We start from the raw sequence: 17,192 nt of genomic DNA, 5'->3' as shown, positions 1-17,192 counted from the left end.
GGTGTGCTCCCCCGCCTGGCCGCTGGACTGGGAGAGGAAGGTGTTTTGTGCAAGAGACCCTGGGGAAAAGAGCTGCGTGTCCGGTCTTTCATTTTGTCCTTTCAATTTTAGGCTTTACAAAGGATAAAAAAGTAAGAGGAAGCCCCCGTCGGGAAGCGTGGGCTGCCTGCGGGCCTCTCAGGCAGGAGGCAGTAAAGGCTCATTCAACGTGGGTAGTTCAGAGCCGTAACTCAACTGCGCGCCTTGCTCTGTTTTTCTGTGTGTGTAAAACACGTATTTGCCCTTCAGAACTAAGTTTCCCTGTCTAGTGTCATAGTAAAAATTAAATATTTCAACACTTGGTTTCGTTAATCAGCTGCTTTCAAACTTGCCTCTCTTGAGTGTAAATTGTGTAATTAATTGCAGCATTCTAGCTGTGTCAACCAAAAGTATATGAGTTAACTCTCAGAAAAGAACAAGCAAACAGCTAAGCCTCACCAACAGAAGCAGAGACAAAATGTATTGCCCTTGTATCCGGTGGAGAAATGCGTTATTGCGAATGAAACAAACGTCACTGAGCAGCTCTTCTTTGTTTGCTGATTCATGCCGTGCGGCTTTGATATGAATACAGCATCTTGCGTAGAAAAAAAATTAACTCTCCTGACTTAAAATATGATGTTGAGTGGGAAAGTTTGAGGTTTAAAAAAAAAAATTTAAAAAAGTACGGGCAAGTGTTCAGTGCATTGTTTTCTATCTGTCTTTAGTGGGAGAAAGGAATGACCTTGCTACGTTGTACTTTCTTAAAGTGAGCAGTGCACTGTGCTTTATCTGCTTCAGAATTCAAAGCATTTGGGTTAGAATTCAGGATGTTGCAGCCTTCAGGAAAGAGGGAGGATTAATTGGAAATTTGAAAATTACAAGTGCTTTGTAAAATCTTTTGCAGGCTTGCAAGGATTTTTATGGTCGAAAGGAAAGGTTAATGTTTAACTGTTTATCTTCAGAAGAAAATTCTAAAGAACAGTGATTTTTATGCCTATAACTTCCAGCTTTGTTACTGATGAATAGGGGTTTGTGCTAGAGCGTTTCTATTGGCTTTGATGTTTTTTACCGGGAGTTTTTGTGATTATCTGTAAAAAAAATGTGCAGTGTCTCAGACTTGAGCTTGAGGCATATCTTGAATTTCAGAATGGAGTGTGCCGTAATGGACCTACCTTTGAGATTGGTATAGAAATCCAGCAGAAAAATGTCCAGGAAATGCATGGATTTCACAGCATGTATGTTCTACTTCATTTTTTTTCTGCATCTTAGAAAATAATTTTGACTGAAAGCTTGATCAAAAGACTGAGGATTTTGCTCAGTAAGAGTTAAAGAGCATTTGTAATTAAAATGTAGAGTTGGCTACTCTTTACAGTGTAATTCTGCTGATTTAAAGCTTGATTCCTATGTGCATGATTAGACTTAATGTACCTTTATGTAAAATCTTCTGAGGAATGTATGTTGACTGACAAGCAGACTTAAAGCGATAAGAAACCGGTGTGATGGAGAATCAACAAGTGCTTTGTTCATACGAAATTTCTAACCTCATCCTCGAGAGCTCCTGACCTTGAGGGCTTTAGCAACTTTGTAATGGCAACAAGTAGGAAAAAAGCCTGAGATTAATCTGTAGAAAGAATTTAGGTTTTTTGGAGGGGACCATAAATAGTTATTCTTGGTTTATTTGAAGATTTAAGGTTTTGTATTAATGTTAGGGTATTTCCAGTGAGGTTCTGAGGGATAACTTTTTTTAAATTTAATTACATAACATGTAGTGATATGCTTTTCTATAGGAACGTCTCTCCCTTACCTTTGATTGTGATTTGTTTTGTGCACAGCTGGCAATGTACATACATCCAATAGCTCATTTCTTGCCAAAGCTAAAAATAAATTCCTAATTCATCAGTGAAGAGCTAGTACTCCCTTGTAACATATGGGATATCAATGCTGATAGGCAGCTTAATCAGATTTTTTAAAAAGGTTGTTTGATGTCAGTAGGGATGTCTTCTTTTTCTCTGCTTGTATTTAGTTAGCAATTTTATAATTAAAACCAAGGTTATGTCATAACGTTACCCTTTGGAATGATTTTAGCTATCAAATTAGATCTGGGCTAGAATTTAGCTTAGCTGATAGAGAACAAGATAGAAATTTTCAGTTCGACTTAGGAAAATATTTACCTGCAAAAAAATCTTTCATTTTGCATACTTCTAGATTTAAATATTTGCCTCCAGTAACACTTAGCAGTGTAAACAGTATTTACAAATGGAAAAAAAAAAAGACCACCGATGTCCCCAAATCTGTAAACTTCATTGCTTTCAGACTCTCAAATTGATTTGGATGCATTTATCTTGAATGTTATAACTGGTAGAGAGTGTGGTTAGGTTTTGTTTCGCAGTGGGGGTTTGCTGGTCGCTGTAGAGGCACTGATGCTGAGAGTGACAGTGGTGTGGTGGCTCTGCAGGGTTTCCTCAGGGGTGACACCGAGTCCCTCTCGGGCTTGGTGCTGCTCACCGAGGAGGTGTCACTGTGCCTTGGAGGGCTTGCCTCTGTTACATAGGCAAAAATAGACAAATTTGACATGGAAGTCCTACTTTCAGCTCGATATTTTACCAAAAATAGTTAGCTACTGGATGGGGACCAGTTAAACAAATGAAGTATCAGCATATTTCAGGGGACTGCATCTCCCTAAAGAGTGTTTTTCTTATAGTCTATCAACATTTGTTGGAGGCCTTTTTAAATGAGAGAGCTTTTACTGTGATTGCATTGAAAACTTCTCAGCTAAGTTTTTACTCTAAGTGCTGGCAATAATAATGATGCTAAATGTAAAACTCCATATCACTATCCTAATACTTATTAAAAGATAAAATTAAAATGTCTATATCCTCTCAGTTAATTTAGCTAAAATGTTACCACACTCAGTGTTTGATTAAAACTTTAACATGCTGCAGGTTTCAGTGTATTTAACACATAATCTGACTATGTCATAGGACAGTGCTGTCACAACTAATTTTAAAACTAGTTTAAATTATTTGTTTGGAGTAATTAAGTAATCAATTGACATTATCATTTCTACCTCCCCAAAAGTACCAGACTCAGAGAAAGTGCTCCTTCTATCAGTTGATCTGTTTTTATGAAGGAGGGGAGAATCCCCACTTTGTAAACCTACTCTGGCTTACCCAGTGTGAGAATTCTGACTGGCAAAACCAGGGATGGCTTTTGATGTGCTGGGAGCGCTGCTATGGGTCCAAATCCACATTCAGTTAGCAGCCGTTTGTGCTGAGGAATGAGGATCGTGCTTGCCGAGTGGCCTAAGATTCATTTAAGCGTTTTTGCTATCAGGAAGTTATATTAGTGAGGTGGTTTAAAGAATTAAAAGCTATAACAGAATACTGTTGTCCACAGGCCTGTGCTAGAAATACATTAATAGTTTCTCTGACCTTACTTTCCTTTTTCCAAATAAAAACCTGTTTGATAGTAGCATGCTTAAAAAGCCACAGTGAATTTCCTGGGCAGTGTTTTATTTTCTAGAAACAATGAATTGCAATGTAGCTATTCCACAAGAGCTGGGACTCCTTCTCCCCAAGGTTACAGTAGTCTAAACGCTTTAGGCTGTATTTTCAGAAAATTCTCTGCTTCCTGTTGATCCCCTGACAGAAAAGTGAATTGGTCCCTACCAGGAGGATCATCAATAGTCACCAAGAAATTAATGCAAAGCATTGTATTTTTGTAGACGTGGCTGTTCATGCTTGTAATTGAAGGGCTTAAATGCCTGAAATGGGGCTTTCTGAATGTAGAAATGAATGGGATATTACTCTCCTTTTGTGTGCTTCTTTACTTATGTACCATACTTTATAGAAGGAAATTATGACACCTACCACTCTTCACTGGTTTGATTTTCCACGTTAGTTCAACATCTTCAGCTGGGATCCTTGTCTTATCTCTAGAAATGAAATCCTGTCTCATTATAGCTTGTGAAAATACCATTACTGCCTCTTAGTTTGTTAGAATTTGCGGGATAATTGTTTTTAAGTTCTACTTCCTTATCAGATTTGTATGCTTACCATCTTATATGAATTTGATAGAGTTAAATGAAGCTTTTATTGATTAATTCTAAGCACTATTGGACTAAACTTTTGGTAAGCTTCAGGTTTTATTTTCCTTTCTCTTTTGAATTTTTGGTATTGACTTGCTTTGTGAGTTAGCTGAGGCTATGCTTAATGAAGTGAGTGGTAAGCTAGATGATTTAGCGTTTCCAGTATTCATTGTATTAAATTTGTTGTCAAAAGGCTGTTTCCTCTTCAGATACTACCCGCTTTCTCTATTACCTGGAGAAGGGATGTGCCTGGTCAGAGCAGGCCAGTGCGGTGGCGTCGTGCAGAGCCGTGGGGATCCCTCTCTGTCAAGCCGGGTGTTTGACTCTGCACATCACCAACAGCAGATGTGCCGTACAGGTTTGCGTGTACACAGCTCATCGAAAATCTGTTCACGTACGTCTCACTTGAGAAACTGAAAAGAGTATGTCTGGTACATACTTTTTTAAACAGCTGCATTATTACTCTATAGCATGTGACAACCTATCTGCTGTATTGCACTGTAGCAGCAGTGCTATGTAAACACAACATAAAATTACAAATACTGTAAAGGACCATAGAGGTTTTCATCTCAGGCTGTTTAGAAGGTTAATACTTACTCTGACTGGATGGAAGAGCCTCATTTCTGTAACTTGGTAGTTACCTTTCAAAATGTGGTTACGTATTTCGGTAACGTTTCTTCTGCTTTGCCTTTTCAGGCCTCTGTCTCGCTTCTAACAGTTCTAGGAATATGTCTTAGTCATCAAAGGGGGTTGTGAAGATAATGGAGACGTATGCAGCGCAACTGCATTTTCTTAGAAGTCACAGAAAGTAGTTGCAAGGTGAAGTAACTGCAAGCCGTGCTCAAAGTTACTGAAGTATCAAATTTGGCAAGGTATCAAAGGTGTAGATGATGCAGCAAACTTGTCCTTAAAGGTCAGATGAAAAGGTTCAGACTGCACATGCTTTCTCAGCACTGAGTCTTTGCTCTCAGATTTTGAGTAATGTCCAGTTTAAGAAGCCTAAAAAAGTATCTTTGTGACCCCTACGTCACACCCCTGCTTCACACAGATAAGCACATTAATCAGGAAAGAAGCAGCATTGGAAATTTCCCTTTTGCAGAATGCAGAGCTAAAGTGCTGCTTCAGCCTGCTCCTTCTGCTGTGAGCCAGAGTGGCTCAGAGAGCAGAACTTGTGAAGAAACACCGAAAAACTGCTGGATGTGCAGGTGCTGCCCTGTGAGCAGTGAAGAAGGAATGACCAGACATGGCAGTCATTAGTCCCGGTTGTATACTGTGTGATGAGACGATGCTCTAATGCATCATTAAACCAGATAGAATTTAGATGCCATGTTTTCTGCCTTTGCTTTTCTCTCCCCACCTTTTTCTCTTCTTCAGAGGGTCTAAAAACACAAAGCTGTACTCCTGGCCCTGCTCCCTCTGCACCAGAGCAGTGACGCTGCTGGGGCGAGGTCCCTCGTCCTCTCCACCTGTGGGCTGATGCTGAGCTCTCAGAGGTGCCCAGGCTGCGTTTTGTGTAGTCCTCTCATACAAAGATCTTTTGCTACACGAGTCGGAGGTGGCAAAGGATGGTCACACCTAGTTAGAGCGTGGGTTTGCACAAGTTGCAGAGGGCTAAGTGAAGGCGGAAACTTACAGTGTGTTGACACAGTAGGTTAGTAAATGTGGATTAGTAGGTTAAATAACCTGACATTTAGTCTTGAGTAAGAACTTGTGCCTAAGTGGAAGCTGTGATGCTGTTAACTCCCTCTTGGCCTCACTCCCTTGTAGTTTATGCGGCTGTACCTTAGGTCGTAGCCCAAAGAAGATGCTCATCCTAGCTCAGTTCTAATTCTTCCCTGCTAATGCTAAAAATAAATAAATAAATAAAATTTGTAAAATAAGATTATTGGAAAGATTAGAAGATGCTGAAAACATATAAACCAATTTTGATCTTATTGATGTATTCTGTTGTGGTGGGGGGATCCTTTTCATGGATTCATGCATGAATAATCCTGTTATTTTGGCTAGCAGAAATAGCGTGCTGCTGGATGGTTCTTTTATGCATATAAATAGCTGAATTAGTGTAGCTGATTAATTCTGCGCACCCTTATTAAGCATTAGTCTTAAGTATTAAGGAATAAACTGGATAATTCTGTGCTTTAAGATGATAGCTGCTTTGAGAGTAACTGTTGTCTTTTGGGCTTTAGATAGTTCAGCCCACAGATACCAAAGAAAGTTACAGAAAGCTCCTGAATTTTAAAGAGAGTAGAGAATGAATTTCAGACACTAGAGACTTAGAACATGTAGTTTTTTCCAGTATATTTTTCACTTCGTTAGTTTGAGGTGTGTTAGTATGAAATGATAAACTTTCTTTCTGTGGGATGCAGGTGGGCTTTGCCTAGCATTGCTGTTCCTGGTCTTCTATAAAAATCTGGAAGTGAACGCCAAGTGCATTGAAGAGAAGAGCTTTTGAGGTAGATCTGCAAGGGAGCAGTGGCCAGCATGCCACTGGCAGGTTGAACAGCAAAACAGAGCCTGGCCACGTACATTTGCAGCAAAACATTCCAGCTTTTTGTGAACTTGTGTAATTTGGTGCATAAAGATTCTTCTTTCTGAGGAGCCTTTGATTTGATGCCAGTTCTTGATTAATTAGTGCCTTCTTTGAGGAAAAAAATGGGAAAAAAATGCAGTTTAGTCCTGGTTTGTGACACTGCTGTTACTTAGTCCCAACCAGGTTTAAATCTTCAAATATTTGTAGTACTTGATCATTTCTAACGTCAGATGCATCCACTGTCAGGCCCCTTGCTATCTGTGGTGATGTTTGCTTTATCTGTTGCTTTGTAACAAATAGTGGGAAAAGAAACCTGAAGATTTTTCTGCTTCAGAGGCTTCATCTGTGGAAAGAACACATAAGTAAGCCGTTTATAATGCAAAACATGATGTGTTTAAGCAACTTTGATAGAAATATGGTCCCTTTTGATTTCACATGTAAAACATGCTGCATTAGAAATATACGTGTTTTCCCACAGCAACCTTTGAGAAGGAAGGTAAAGGTTTTCCCCATGAAAAGGTAAATGTTTTTCTCATGCAAATTCCATGCATGTATTCAGGGTAGTTTCATATGATTTTTCAATAAATAATAAATTTTTCAATAAATGGTTTTTCAATAGCAGTTGTGACACTTCAGTGTTGTGTAGGACTTTGACATAAAATATATTCAAATTGAAATTTTAGAAGGTTTTAGCCTGCCTGTGTTGTCCAAAATGGTTCTGTACAGTGATTGACTTTTCTCTGGGAATTTGGAGCATCGCATAAAACTGTTTCTGTGTGTTTGTGTTTGCTTGCAGGCGAATCAATTCTGTTTTGTGTCTTAGCCTAAATGAAGATGAGACCTAATTCCTCCTTTTCCAGTGGAGTTTTCCATAGCAGGCATAATAGTGCCAGGATTAGCAACTGTAACTATCATTGAAACTGGCTTCATTTTTATTAATTCATTTCTGTGGAAGCAGTCCAATGATAGCTTTTTAGTAGTCACACATTTAGAAGTCTGATGTGCTGTTCTTCGTGAATGAAGTTAGTTTAATTTCACAGTTACCTCGTTTGTTTGTAGAGCATTTGTGGAAACTTGCTGATAGTGTCTTTGCCGAGTAAAATGTTGGAGCACTCGATGATGGATCTGCAGTCTGAACTGTTTAGAAGAGTGTCTTTCTGTGTAATATAGTAAAAGCTAAATACTTCACCAGCTCTTCAGATGCAGCGTGTGGCAGGAGGCAGGATTGATGACTGGGCAGTTGGTCTCCTGTCAGGCAGCTGCAGCCGCAGTGGCAGGAAAGGTGAGAGCAACACTTTCCACCCACACCTTGTTTATAGGTGTTAACTTCAAAGCTTCACTGGCCTGTTTAATTGCTAACATAACAAACCAAAAGGAGCTTAACTAAAGAACTAGTCAGGTTTTTAATTGTATTTATGCTCAGTTCCCCTTTTCGTGGGTGGCTGTTGACTTAAGCCGGTATAGGTATTTCTGCTTGCTGTCTGATCTGAAATGTTGTTTTCTATGGCATGTAACATGCAGATAATTCCCTTTATTTCTCAATACTTGCTCCTTTGTAGTAACTGAAATGGAGATTGTGACTAATGTGCAATGAGTATTTGCAGATACCACCTAACAGGTTGGCTGTGTGGGCGTCATGCAGCTTGTGCTTTATCCTTGAAACTAAGTGGATAGCTTAGGAGCCTCTGTATTCTGACTAGTCTGTGTGGAGATGCTTTAGTTTTTCTATCCAAAAAAACCCCCAAACCAAAAGCTGATTTGGTTCCACCTGGAGTAAGTGGTAGCTGTTGTAGAGATGTTCCCTTAATACCAAAACTGCAAGCAGTTGCAGCATTTGGGGAGGTGTCGTGGTAGAAGGAAAGTGCTGTTGGATGTGTTGTGTTGGATGTAGCTTGTGATTAGAGAGGTTTAGTCTCACGCTCCCAAGAAACTATGGACTTTAAAAAATATCAGCAGCAAAACTCTATGTTCGTTCTTGCCCACGAGATACATGAGAGGTTTAATGACTGCAAGAGAGTATCTCCTGCTGCATCAACAAGTGTATAATGTTTTCCACCAAGGGCTAGACTAAGGGGTCCCTTCTGCAGGAGATGCTGCCTGCTGGCACAGAGTGTGACGGGCACACGGGTGCAACTGCTGCAGTGGCGCTTCAGCCATTGATGGGTGGTCATGGAAGAAAATTTAGCACTGGGATTAGCACTCCCTCCAGAAGACTGGTCTCTCAGTAGAGCTTACTGTTTACATGGAAGGGAGCATACTGTCATCCTTAGGTTTTGAATAAGAAAAAGCAAAGAAGGGCAATAACCCTTTCCAGGTCACTTTAGCTTGTCCAAGAGAAAGTTGATATTTTGCTGAATGAGCTCTGATATTGAGTTCATAAAGCAGTGGCTGCGTAAGGCTGTAAGATGAAGGAATTCCTATACCTGAAATACCAGAAAAGTAAGATAAGGCAGTGAGTTGTTAAGTCTCTTTCCAAAAAGATTTTACCTTTATCTGAAATCACTGTGTCCTGTGACTTGGAGAGATAAGAGCTGTCAGTCACCCTGCTGGATATACCAGCCCTGGTCCCTCTTTCCTCCTCTGGTGTAAGCACAAAAACCTGCCAGATCCTGCTCTTTCCAGCAGAGCTGGAAGGGAATGCTTTCCCCGCAGGGGAGAGGAGTGATTTGGGAGAGGAAGGTTCGAGTGCCCAAGGGGGTGTCAGCACCACAAAACCAAATTGCAGTGTGTTGGTGGCCTATGAGGAGCTGCCAGCCTCCCTGGGAAGAGGGTGACAGGGCTGTGTCCCATGGGAAAAGTGTTTCATCCTGCCCTGCTGCCCTGGCACCCACAAGAGATTTGCTGTGAATTTGGAGGAGTGCTGGTGAGCAGGGGTGTCTCCACTTCAAAGCTGAATGTTGAGCCTGAAATGATACCTCAAAGGACAGCCTTGGGCAGCTTTCCCTTAAGTGTGAAGGAGGATGAAAATGAGTGACGATAGCATTCGCTGTGTCCACATCAAATACGAAGAAGAGAATCTCTCTTATGTGAAAATGCCTTAATACTGATATTTTTGCATGCATGCCCATCATTGCAATAGGAGACTATTCTTCTTGTGTAAACGTAAGACTAAATCTGCAAGATAACATCCTGTTGCTTGTGAAACACGAGCAACTGCTGGCAGCTGCACAACCTGTACATCCCAGATTTGTAAGTGGACAATATGGACAAAATCGTGTTTCTTCAGAAATTAATAAAATAGGCCAGGACTCTTTTTTCCTGACTTGGAGTTTTATATAGTGGCATTTATGATAGAGTGCCTTAGAATAGCACAGAATGAGATCAAAGTAACTTAGTTTGTACAGTGGTATTTTTTGATGTCACAAATTAGATAGTTAGGAGTCCTGGGGCAAAGAAGAAAAAAGAAGCACACTGAAGCAGCCAGTATAACAAATTTCAGAAATGTTCCAACACTTCTATTTACAGAGATAATGTCTAATGTGATTGATAGATAACAGGAGCTAGAAATTATTTGTGTTTCAGGGTTTGAGATGATTACAATTTTGCAAATAAACATTGCATAGTAAAATTATATCCATAAAAGAAGAAGGTATGTTGCCTTGCCTGATATTATCTCACTGATAATTTCAGTGTTTTTCTGTTTTACTGTTGAAATTATACCCTAGAATTGGTGAGAATACAGCAAGCTTAAAGAGTAGAAATAGCTTTCCTCTCGGGTAAAAATGTGCTTGTTAAAAGCACACCACAAACTAAACCTCAGATAAGTTTGTTTCCTGAATAAGCAATAAATGTTTGAGATGTTGGGAGGTTTCCATAAGTTTCGGATTAAAAGTTCGTTGGTACTAATGATTTAAATGTTTTGCAGCAGAGGAGATCCATTGCAGTGATGAGGAATGTTTGTCTTTCCCTGCAATGTTGCAATCTAAAGATTGACTGTTTTGCAAACTGGATTTTATTTGCATGTTACTGGAAAAAATACATTGGAAATATATTTTGGAAATATAGCTTGGAAACTCACAGGGGGGCTTAAATGCTTGGAAAAAAAGGTATGCTAAACACACAGGCAGTTCTCTGAGAAGTGATTAGCACCATCACACTGACAAGAGGAATTAAAAAAAAAGTGGCCCTGGGGGGAGGGGGGAGGGGTGCAGAGAAAGGTGGATTACTGCAAGTGCTGCTCTATTTGAAATTTGTTTGGGTTTTTATTTGTTTGGGTTTTTTTTATATTCCCCTTTTTCTCTCTCTCCTTCCCCCTTTTCCATTTACAAGTCTTCAGGCCAACTAATTTACCTGCCACATAACTGGTGTGTAAACGAGTTTGCAAAATACTCCAGGAAAACCAGAGTATTTCAGATTATTCCTTTTTTCTTCGTGAATTTTGCGATATTTGCTGAACTTTTGTCATGTTTTGGATAGCGGTAGTTTTGTCTGATCCTGAACATGGTTATCATTATCATTCGGTGTTTTAAGCAGTTGCTCAGTATTTTGAATTGACTTAATTTTCTTTACTTGGCTTCCTATGTTAATTTTACGTCAAGGCTTTTAGTCTTCCTTTTGAAAGAAGTGCATGTATTTCAGCACTGACTTTGCTAAAGCACTTTCGGCAGTGGCTCAGTAGCCCACAAGCGTTAATTAACACTTAATGTGGTGTGGGATGATGCTTACAGTTAGATGAAGAGTGAAGTTAAGAGAGATTAAGGTCAAAAGCATCTGCTAATTACCCAATTTCCTAATTAAGCAGTTGCCCAATTTGAAACTTGGAAGACTTGATTGTCAAAGCCCATAGGTTGGACAGCCTCAAAAAAAGTGCATGGGTGGGATGTCTCAAAGGCCTGATTGCTGCTGATGTGAGGCACGGAGCTCAGCACTTCTCCACGCTCCCGTCCAGTGTTTCAGGGTCAGCAGAACGTGCAGATTCTTCCTTCGTGTGGCCTTGGGAGTGCTGAGGTGGAGGTGCTTCCTTGCTCTGGGAGTCCAGCTCTAGCCACCCTGGAGCCCCACGTGGTGTCTGGCTTTTCCTTCATTCTCCAAAGCTGGAGGTGGTTGAGTTTCTCCATGGGTGGCTGGGCTGCCATCCACTCATGGCACAGGGAGATGAGTGGTGGCAGAGCCCTTGGTGAAGAGGAAAGACCTGAGAAATCTGGCCTCTCTTCAATGTGTGAAAAATTTGTTTTCTTATACAGTTTAACTAGATCAGTTTGGGCATGGAGGAGGGTAGGGGAAAGGAAGTCCAGGCACTGAAATTTTTAGTCTATGTACTTCCATGCTCGGCAAAATCATTAATTTGTAACTTTTGAGTTAGCATTTTATCATGGAAATGTTCTAACACTTCTAGCACAACATGAAATATTTTTGACAAAGGGGTACTAATATGTGTGTGTTAAAGTGTTATTTTTAATGCACGTGTAATTTGCAGTAGAGCAGCTCATTGCAGCTGTCTCTGTGGTTATTTATGTGAAATTCCAAGTATATGTGTTAGAAAAGATGCTCTCTGCCCCTCTCTTTCTCTTACTGTGACATGAAAATAAGGTGACATCAGGTATTAAAAAGAGTTGGGGGTGACTGAGATTTCAGCTGAGCTAGTTATAAGGGAATTCCCAAGCAGGTGCCTCTATCCACCAAAAATTCTGTCTATGGAGTGTAGCGGTTGCTCATCTGGTTGCCAGAAATGCCATTTTGGAAGGTAAGGACACGTCCTGCTGGTTGAAGACCAAGCGTTGAAGAGTCCTAAGCTTCAGAACAGTATCAGGAATGTCAAGAGCTAAGCAGTGCTAGGGGAAGAAAAATAGTTTTAAAACACGAAGCTTTTGAAGTAGCGGTTGATGAAAACCCCATGAATGGTCTTACTTTTAGGATGTGTCTTAATGGGTGTGGAGTTGATACAAAGCGTGTGGTCGGGGAAGGATACCCGAGAGAGCTGGGATGGTTACCTGCCTCTTCAGGTACTTACATCGAGACCAGTGTCAAATATGAGACGTGTGTATGTTGACTTTCTTTTGTTTTCTGGATCTATGTATCAAAACTAGTATTGGCAAGTATAAAGTCTGATTTGTTTCTTCTTAAAACCCATGTGCGCAATAAATAATAACAGTTACTGGAGACATGGGCAAGCTGAAGACTTAACGTGGGTCAAATACTGCATGGGTGGAGTTGTGCCCTGTGAATCTCATGCTGATGTATTTCTAGATTATCTGTATTAAAAATGAATGTTTACAGCAGCAGGTGCACAGGATTATTACAAAAATATTTTGGTTGTGAGAGCTATAATTTGTGGTTATTACAAAGTTGTCTTTCAGGATGTTTTTGTATCGTCTTTTCATTCTTTCCCTTGCGTTTTCATGTCAGGTAAAAAAAAATCTGAAAGCCTGTGTGCACAAATCGCTTTAGCATACACAAGTAGAACTGCTAATTGCTATGGGTGAAGCAGTAGATCATCTTACATGTCAGACGAACCCTTTAAAATGAGATTGCCTGAAAACACGGGTGATATTCTCTGTAACGTAATGGTGCAGTATTAGGCTCACAGGCATGAACTCGCTTGAAATAAACCACAGACCAGTTCGCAAGTAGCAAAGATCAGCAGTGACTGTTGCATTGCAGAATATTCGTGTACTAGGGTAGGATCCGCTCGTGGATCATCTCCAGACAAAACACTGCAGTTGTATAGAGTACATGTCATGCTTAATTGAAAATTCCTAAGGAAACTTTGTCAAGTGTAGTTATTTATCTTTTTTGGTTATTAAAAACAAAATAAATGCAATGCTTTAATGATTAAAATTTATAGTTTATGACTTTTTTTTTTTTTAAATTGAGTTTTGGGGTGTTCATGTATCTATATGTATAGATAAGGTAGGTCCATTGATCTATTCCAGATGGGCCAGTTTACATTTGTTCAAGTCATGCATAAATTTTTAACAGCGTAAATTACATTTTCACGGTTTTGACTGAGGTTTTTAGGCACAGTCTAGATTTTCATACTTGAGTGAGAGTTGTTATTTTTTTTGTTGTTGGTTTGGTTTTTTATGGCCAAGTTCTGTATACATCAGTTAACATGGTGAATTGCATTGCTATATTTTAGAGTGAATAATAATCTCATTACATGGTTTATGATTAAAGATGCAGATTGGGATAATCACTTTCGTTTAAGGCACTATGCACTGTCCGCTGCACTCTCACTTTATGTTTTGTTTCTGCAGTAAGATCTGTGCAAATGTATTCACGGCTTAGTGTAGACTTGTGTTTAATGTGGCTTATGAAAGGCTAGTGGAGAGTAATACATCTTTTTTTATTAACTAGCACGCAGGGGGCTACGGTAAGATTGGACTATGAAACATGAAACACTCTAATGAGCTGCTCTGCAAAGACAGTTTTCTCAACATGATGGTCCTCGTGCAGCATCAACCTTGAGCAAGTGAGCGGTGTGACGACAAATGTTCTTCCTGAAAACCTGAAGAAATATTGGTGGAAGAGGAAAAATACCAGGCTTAGCTAGTGTTAGAAGTACTGACGTGCCACGTATTTTGTAGCCGTGAGTTGGGGACCACTGTCTGGAGTCAGTGACTTGTTTGTACCCAGATCAAGCAGCACACTGTTTATAATTCTAAATGGAAAAATTGGGAAATTAGGGAATGAGAATGAAAAAGTAGGAGAGGAGGTTAAAAAAATGTGGAGTCATGCAGAGTGTTAGAGACTTGAGTTTTGTATTTGCAAGAAAGAACAACTTCCCACTTCATTTCCATGCCACCAGATCTAGCTTCTAGGGACACATCACAAATTAATACAATATTGGTTTTGGAGGGAAAGGGGAAGAAGCTTTTTTAATCTTGTGTGTGTATGTGTGTTGTGTGTTTTAATTCCTGTTCTCACATTCCTTCCATGGCTCACGTCGTTCACAAAACCGAGATAATCTGTATGTGTGCTGGCATTTGAAGGAAGTGAAGGAGATACTGTGGGCAAAAATGTAGAGTCTGTTTTTTTATTTTATTTATTTTAGAGAATTGTGTTTTAGAGATATGGAACAGAATTCCTGATCTTTTATAAACACATTTGTAAGCCATTCACAAGACAAGTGAGCTGCAGAAAACTACAGAGAATTTTCTTTCACTTAATATAGTAGGAAAACAAATCTATTGCTTATCTCTCTGGAAATATAAGCCTCTTCCAGAGTCAAATTATTCACTGCTCTTCAGAATAAAAATCACAAGTTGTGCAAATACGTACCTTCCTGCACACATGGATAGATTATAGTCTTAGTGAGAAAGGGCTTTTGGGCCAATTACCTTCTGAAATTGCAAGCCAGAGCTTCATACCAGTCCAAGTAATTTCTGTTGCATTTCTGTAAGAAAAGACTCGTAACCCTCTGGAGAAAACCTAAAAAACTGTGTGGGTGCATTGGCAGGCAGGATTTTAAAAATATCTGTGGTTTGTGTGGCTTTATTGGATAAAATGCAGGATTTTCCACCCTGTGGCTTAAATTTCCATGTGCTAGAGTAGAATTTGTTTTTCTGAAATGTTGCTTGTGTCTAAAATGAAGCCCTTACTTATGTTTAGTCGGGGCTGGGAGGAATTGACTCAGAGAAGTGATAATGGATGCTCTGGAATTGTTGTGGAGCCTCCAGGATAGATTGTTCAATAGCAAGATACTTCTTTTTTTTTAAAATGCAATCAGTTCAGGTCTCTCCCAGGCAGTGAGTGATGAAGGGTGATACTTTTCCAGTGCTGTTATCCTCACGTGCCTGGTTGGTGACGTGTGAGGAGAAGAGTGATATGTGGGTTGGAAGATTTGTTAAGTACCATTAGCATGTGCTGGATACCCCTTTTGACGTGCCTCGCCAAAGCCTAAGGGGTGGTTGGAGCTGCTGCTTTCTTCTCTCTGCTCGGAGTGGTTGGATGCATCTGAATGTGAGGACACCCATCCAGCATAGTGCTCATTGGCTGTGAAAAATAAAGCCTAATTTTTAGGTTTGTCCAGTTGTCTCATGAGTTCTGCATCCCGTATACAGCCCTGCTTACTCCAAAAGCAGAGGAAGAGTTGATGTTTTAATAGCTAAAATTAAAAATCAAATTAGTGAACTATGATAAAATAGCAAGACATCTTACTTTGAAAGTTACAACATGATATGTTTCAATCTGAGATGGTTTTCCAGTCATTTGAGTACCAATACTCTTATCTTAAACCACTTTTCAAGACTTAAGTACCTTAGATCCACTTTTGTGTGAATGTCTCCTCACTACTACCAGGAAGCACTGCAGGTGATGCTTTTTTCGTAATGGATCTTTTGTTCCCAGTGGCTCCCTTAGAGGCACAGGTTATGGACAGCTTGGGAAACATGATCAGCACATCAGAAATGATGCTTATATAATGAAATGCTTAGATAATAAAAATAACTGAGTTTTAAAATGAATAATGAATCAATAGTCGTCATAAAAATTTCTTGCTGTATTCCCTTAACTGGTTTCCCTCTTTAAATAAATAAAAGAATAATTCTCCCTCTGCTTTAGTAATTGAGATTGGCTCATGGAAGGCCTGGATAGGTGTTCAAGACAGCACAAGGGAAGGAACAGATGTTTAGAAGTAGGAGGGATGGACGAGATGAATTTCTGCTTTACAAGTGACTTTGTACTTGTGTAAGAGCTCGTTCCTCTCTGAAGGGGGAAAAGAATGCTTTTAGTTTAAAATTCTTTTGAAGCAATCCTTTAGGTTGTAAGAATGTATTTTTTAACAGAAGATGAAATCTGGAAGAGATTTTGAAAACTATGTGGAGGAAAAAAAAAGAAGTATAGTCTTGTATTGTGCAGATGTGTCAAAATCATCTCAAGGATTGCAGTTGTGTTTAATTTCAAGGCATCTTCTTCTAAGCTAATCCCTAGTTGTCTTACTTTTCAAGACAGTGCCAAGAAGGGCATGTTGAAGTTCAATTGAATATTTGCTATCATGGGTGAGGTATTTGGGCTGGGAATCATTCATTTTAATTCTCTAGTAGTTGCCAGGGTAATATATGATTGTCATCACTTGAACCAGATGCTGCTTCTGTAGGGTGATAAAGAGCAATAAAATGTCTTCCCAGCGTGCTACTGTGTTCTTTAGAAGATCAACTAAAATATGCTTAATTTCCTAGTGATGTTCTGCTCCCCAACTTCGTTCAGTCGCTGTGTCATACGTGCCTTCTCTGCAGTGCAAATCAGCTGCTGGCGGTTTGAAACCTCTTTTCTCCCACTGAACATGCACAGCCCATTTCCTTACTTGTTTCTGAATCAGCAAAATGGCTTAACCTTCTTGCCACATTTATACAGCTACGACCTCTGACAAGCTGTTGGGATGAGGTTGAGTTTGGGGGTCCTTCTGCCTCTCCATGCCCTGTCTAGGGGTGAAGCCTCCACAGCAGAGGTCACAGAGGTAAATGTCTAACTCCACCATCTCACTGGATAGGTTGAGGAGGTTGATGGATGGCAGCTTACCCTTACAGGGCATAAGGATTTGCTCTCCTGTTCTCCTTTGAAGTATTTAGCGATATAACTGTGGCTTTGGGAGCTGCAGGAGCTCTCTAATGTGTCCCT

The 17,192-nt window shown here is 39.9% G+C and overlaps 1 protein-coding gene across 1 annotated transcript in view; it reads left to right on the top strand.

Annotated features, from left to right (window-relative positions):
• Positions 1-111: 111 nt before the first annotated feature.
• EML4 (echinoderm microtubule associated protein like 4) overlaps positions 112-17,192 on the top strand; it is a gene marked incomplete at its 5' end in the record, with an annotated part of 89,498 nt that continues 72,417 nt past the window's right edge. Inside the window, 2 exons of the mRNA XM_009871190.1 lie at positions 112-208; positions 4,315-4,463. Of these exons, the coding sequence (XP_009869492.1) occupies positions 112-208; positions 4,315-4,463 (246 nt within the window). The remainder of the gene's footprint in view (positions 209-4,314; positions 4,464-17,192) is intronic.

This window comes from Apaloderma vittatum, unplaced genomic scaffold (assembly GCF_000703405.1).
Source record: "Apaloderma vittatum isolate BGI_N311 unplaced genomic scaffold, ASM70340v1 scaffold436, whole genome shotgun sequence".
NCBI classification, from domain to species: domain Eukaryota; kingdom Metazoa; phylum Chordata; class Aves; order Trogoniformes; family Trogonidae; genus Apaloderma; species Apaloderma vittatum.
Note: the sequence above shows the minus strand (reverse complement) of the source record. Positions and strands in the feature narration are given on the sequence as shown.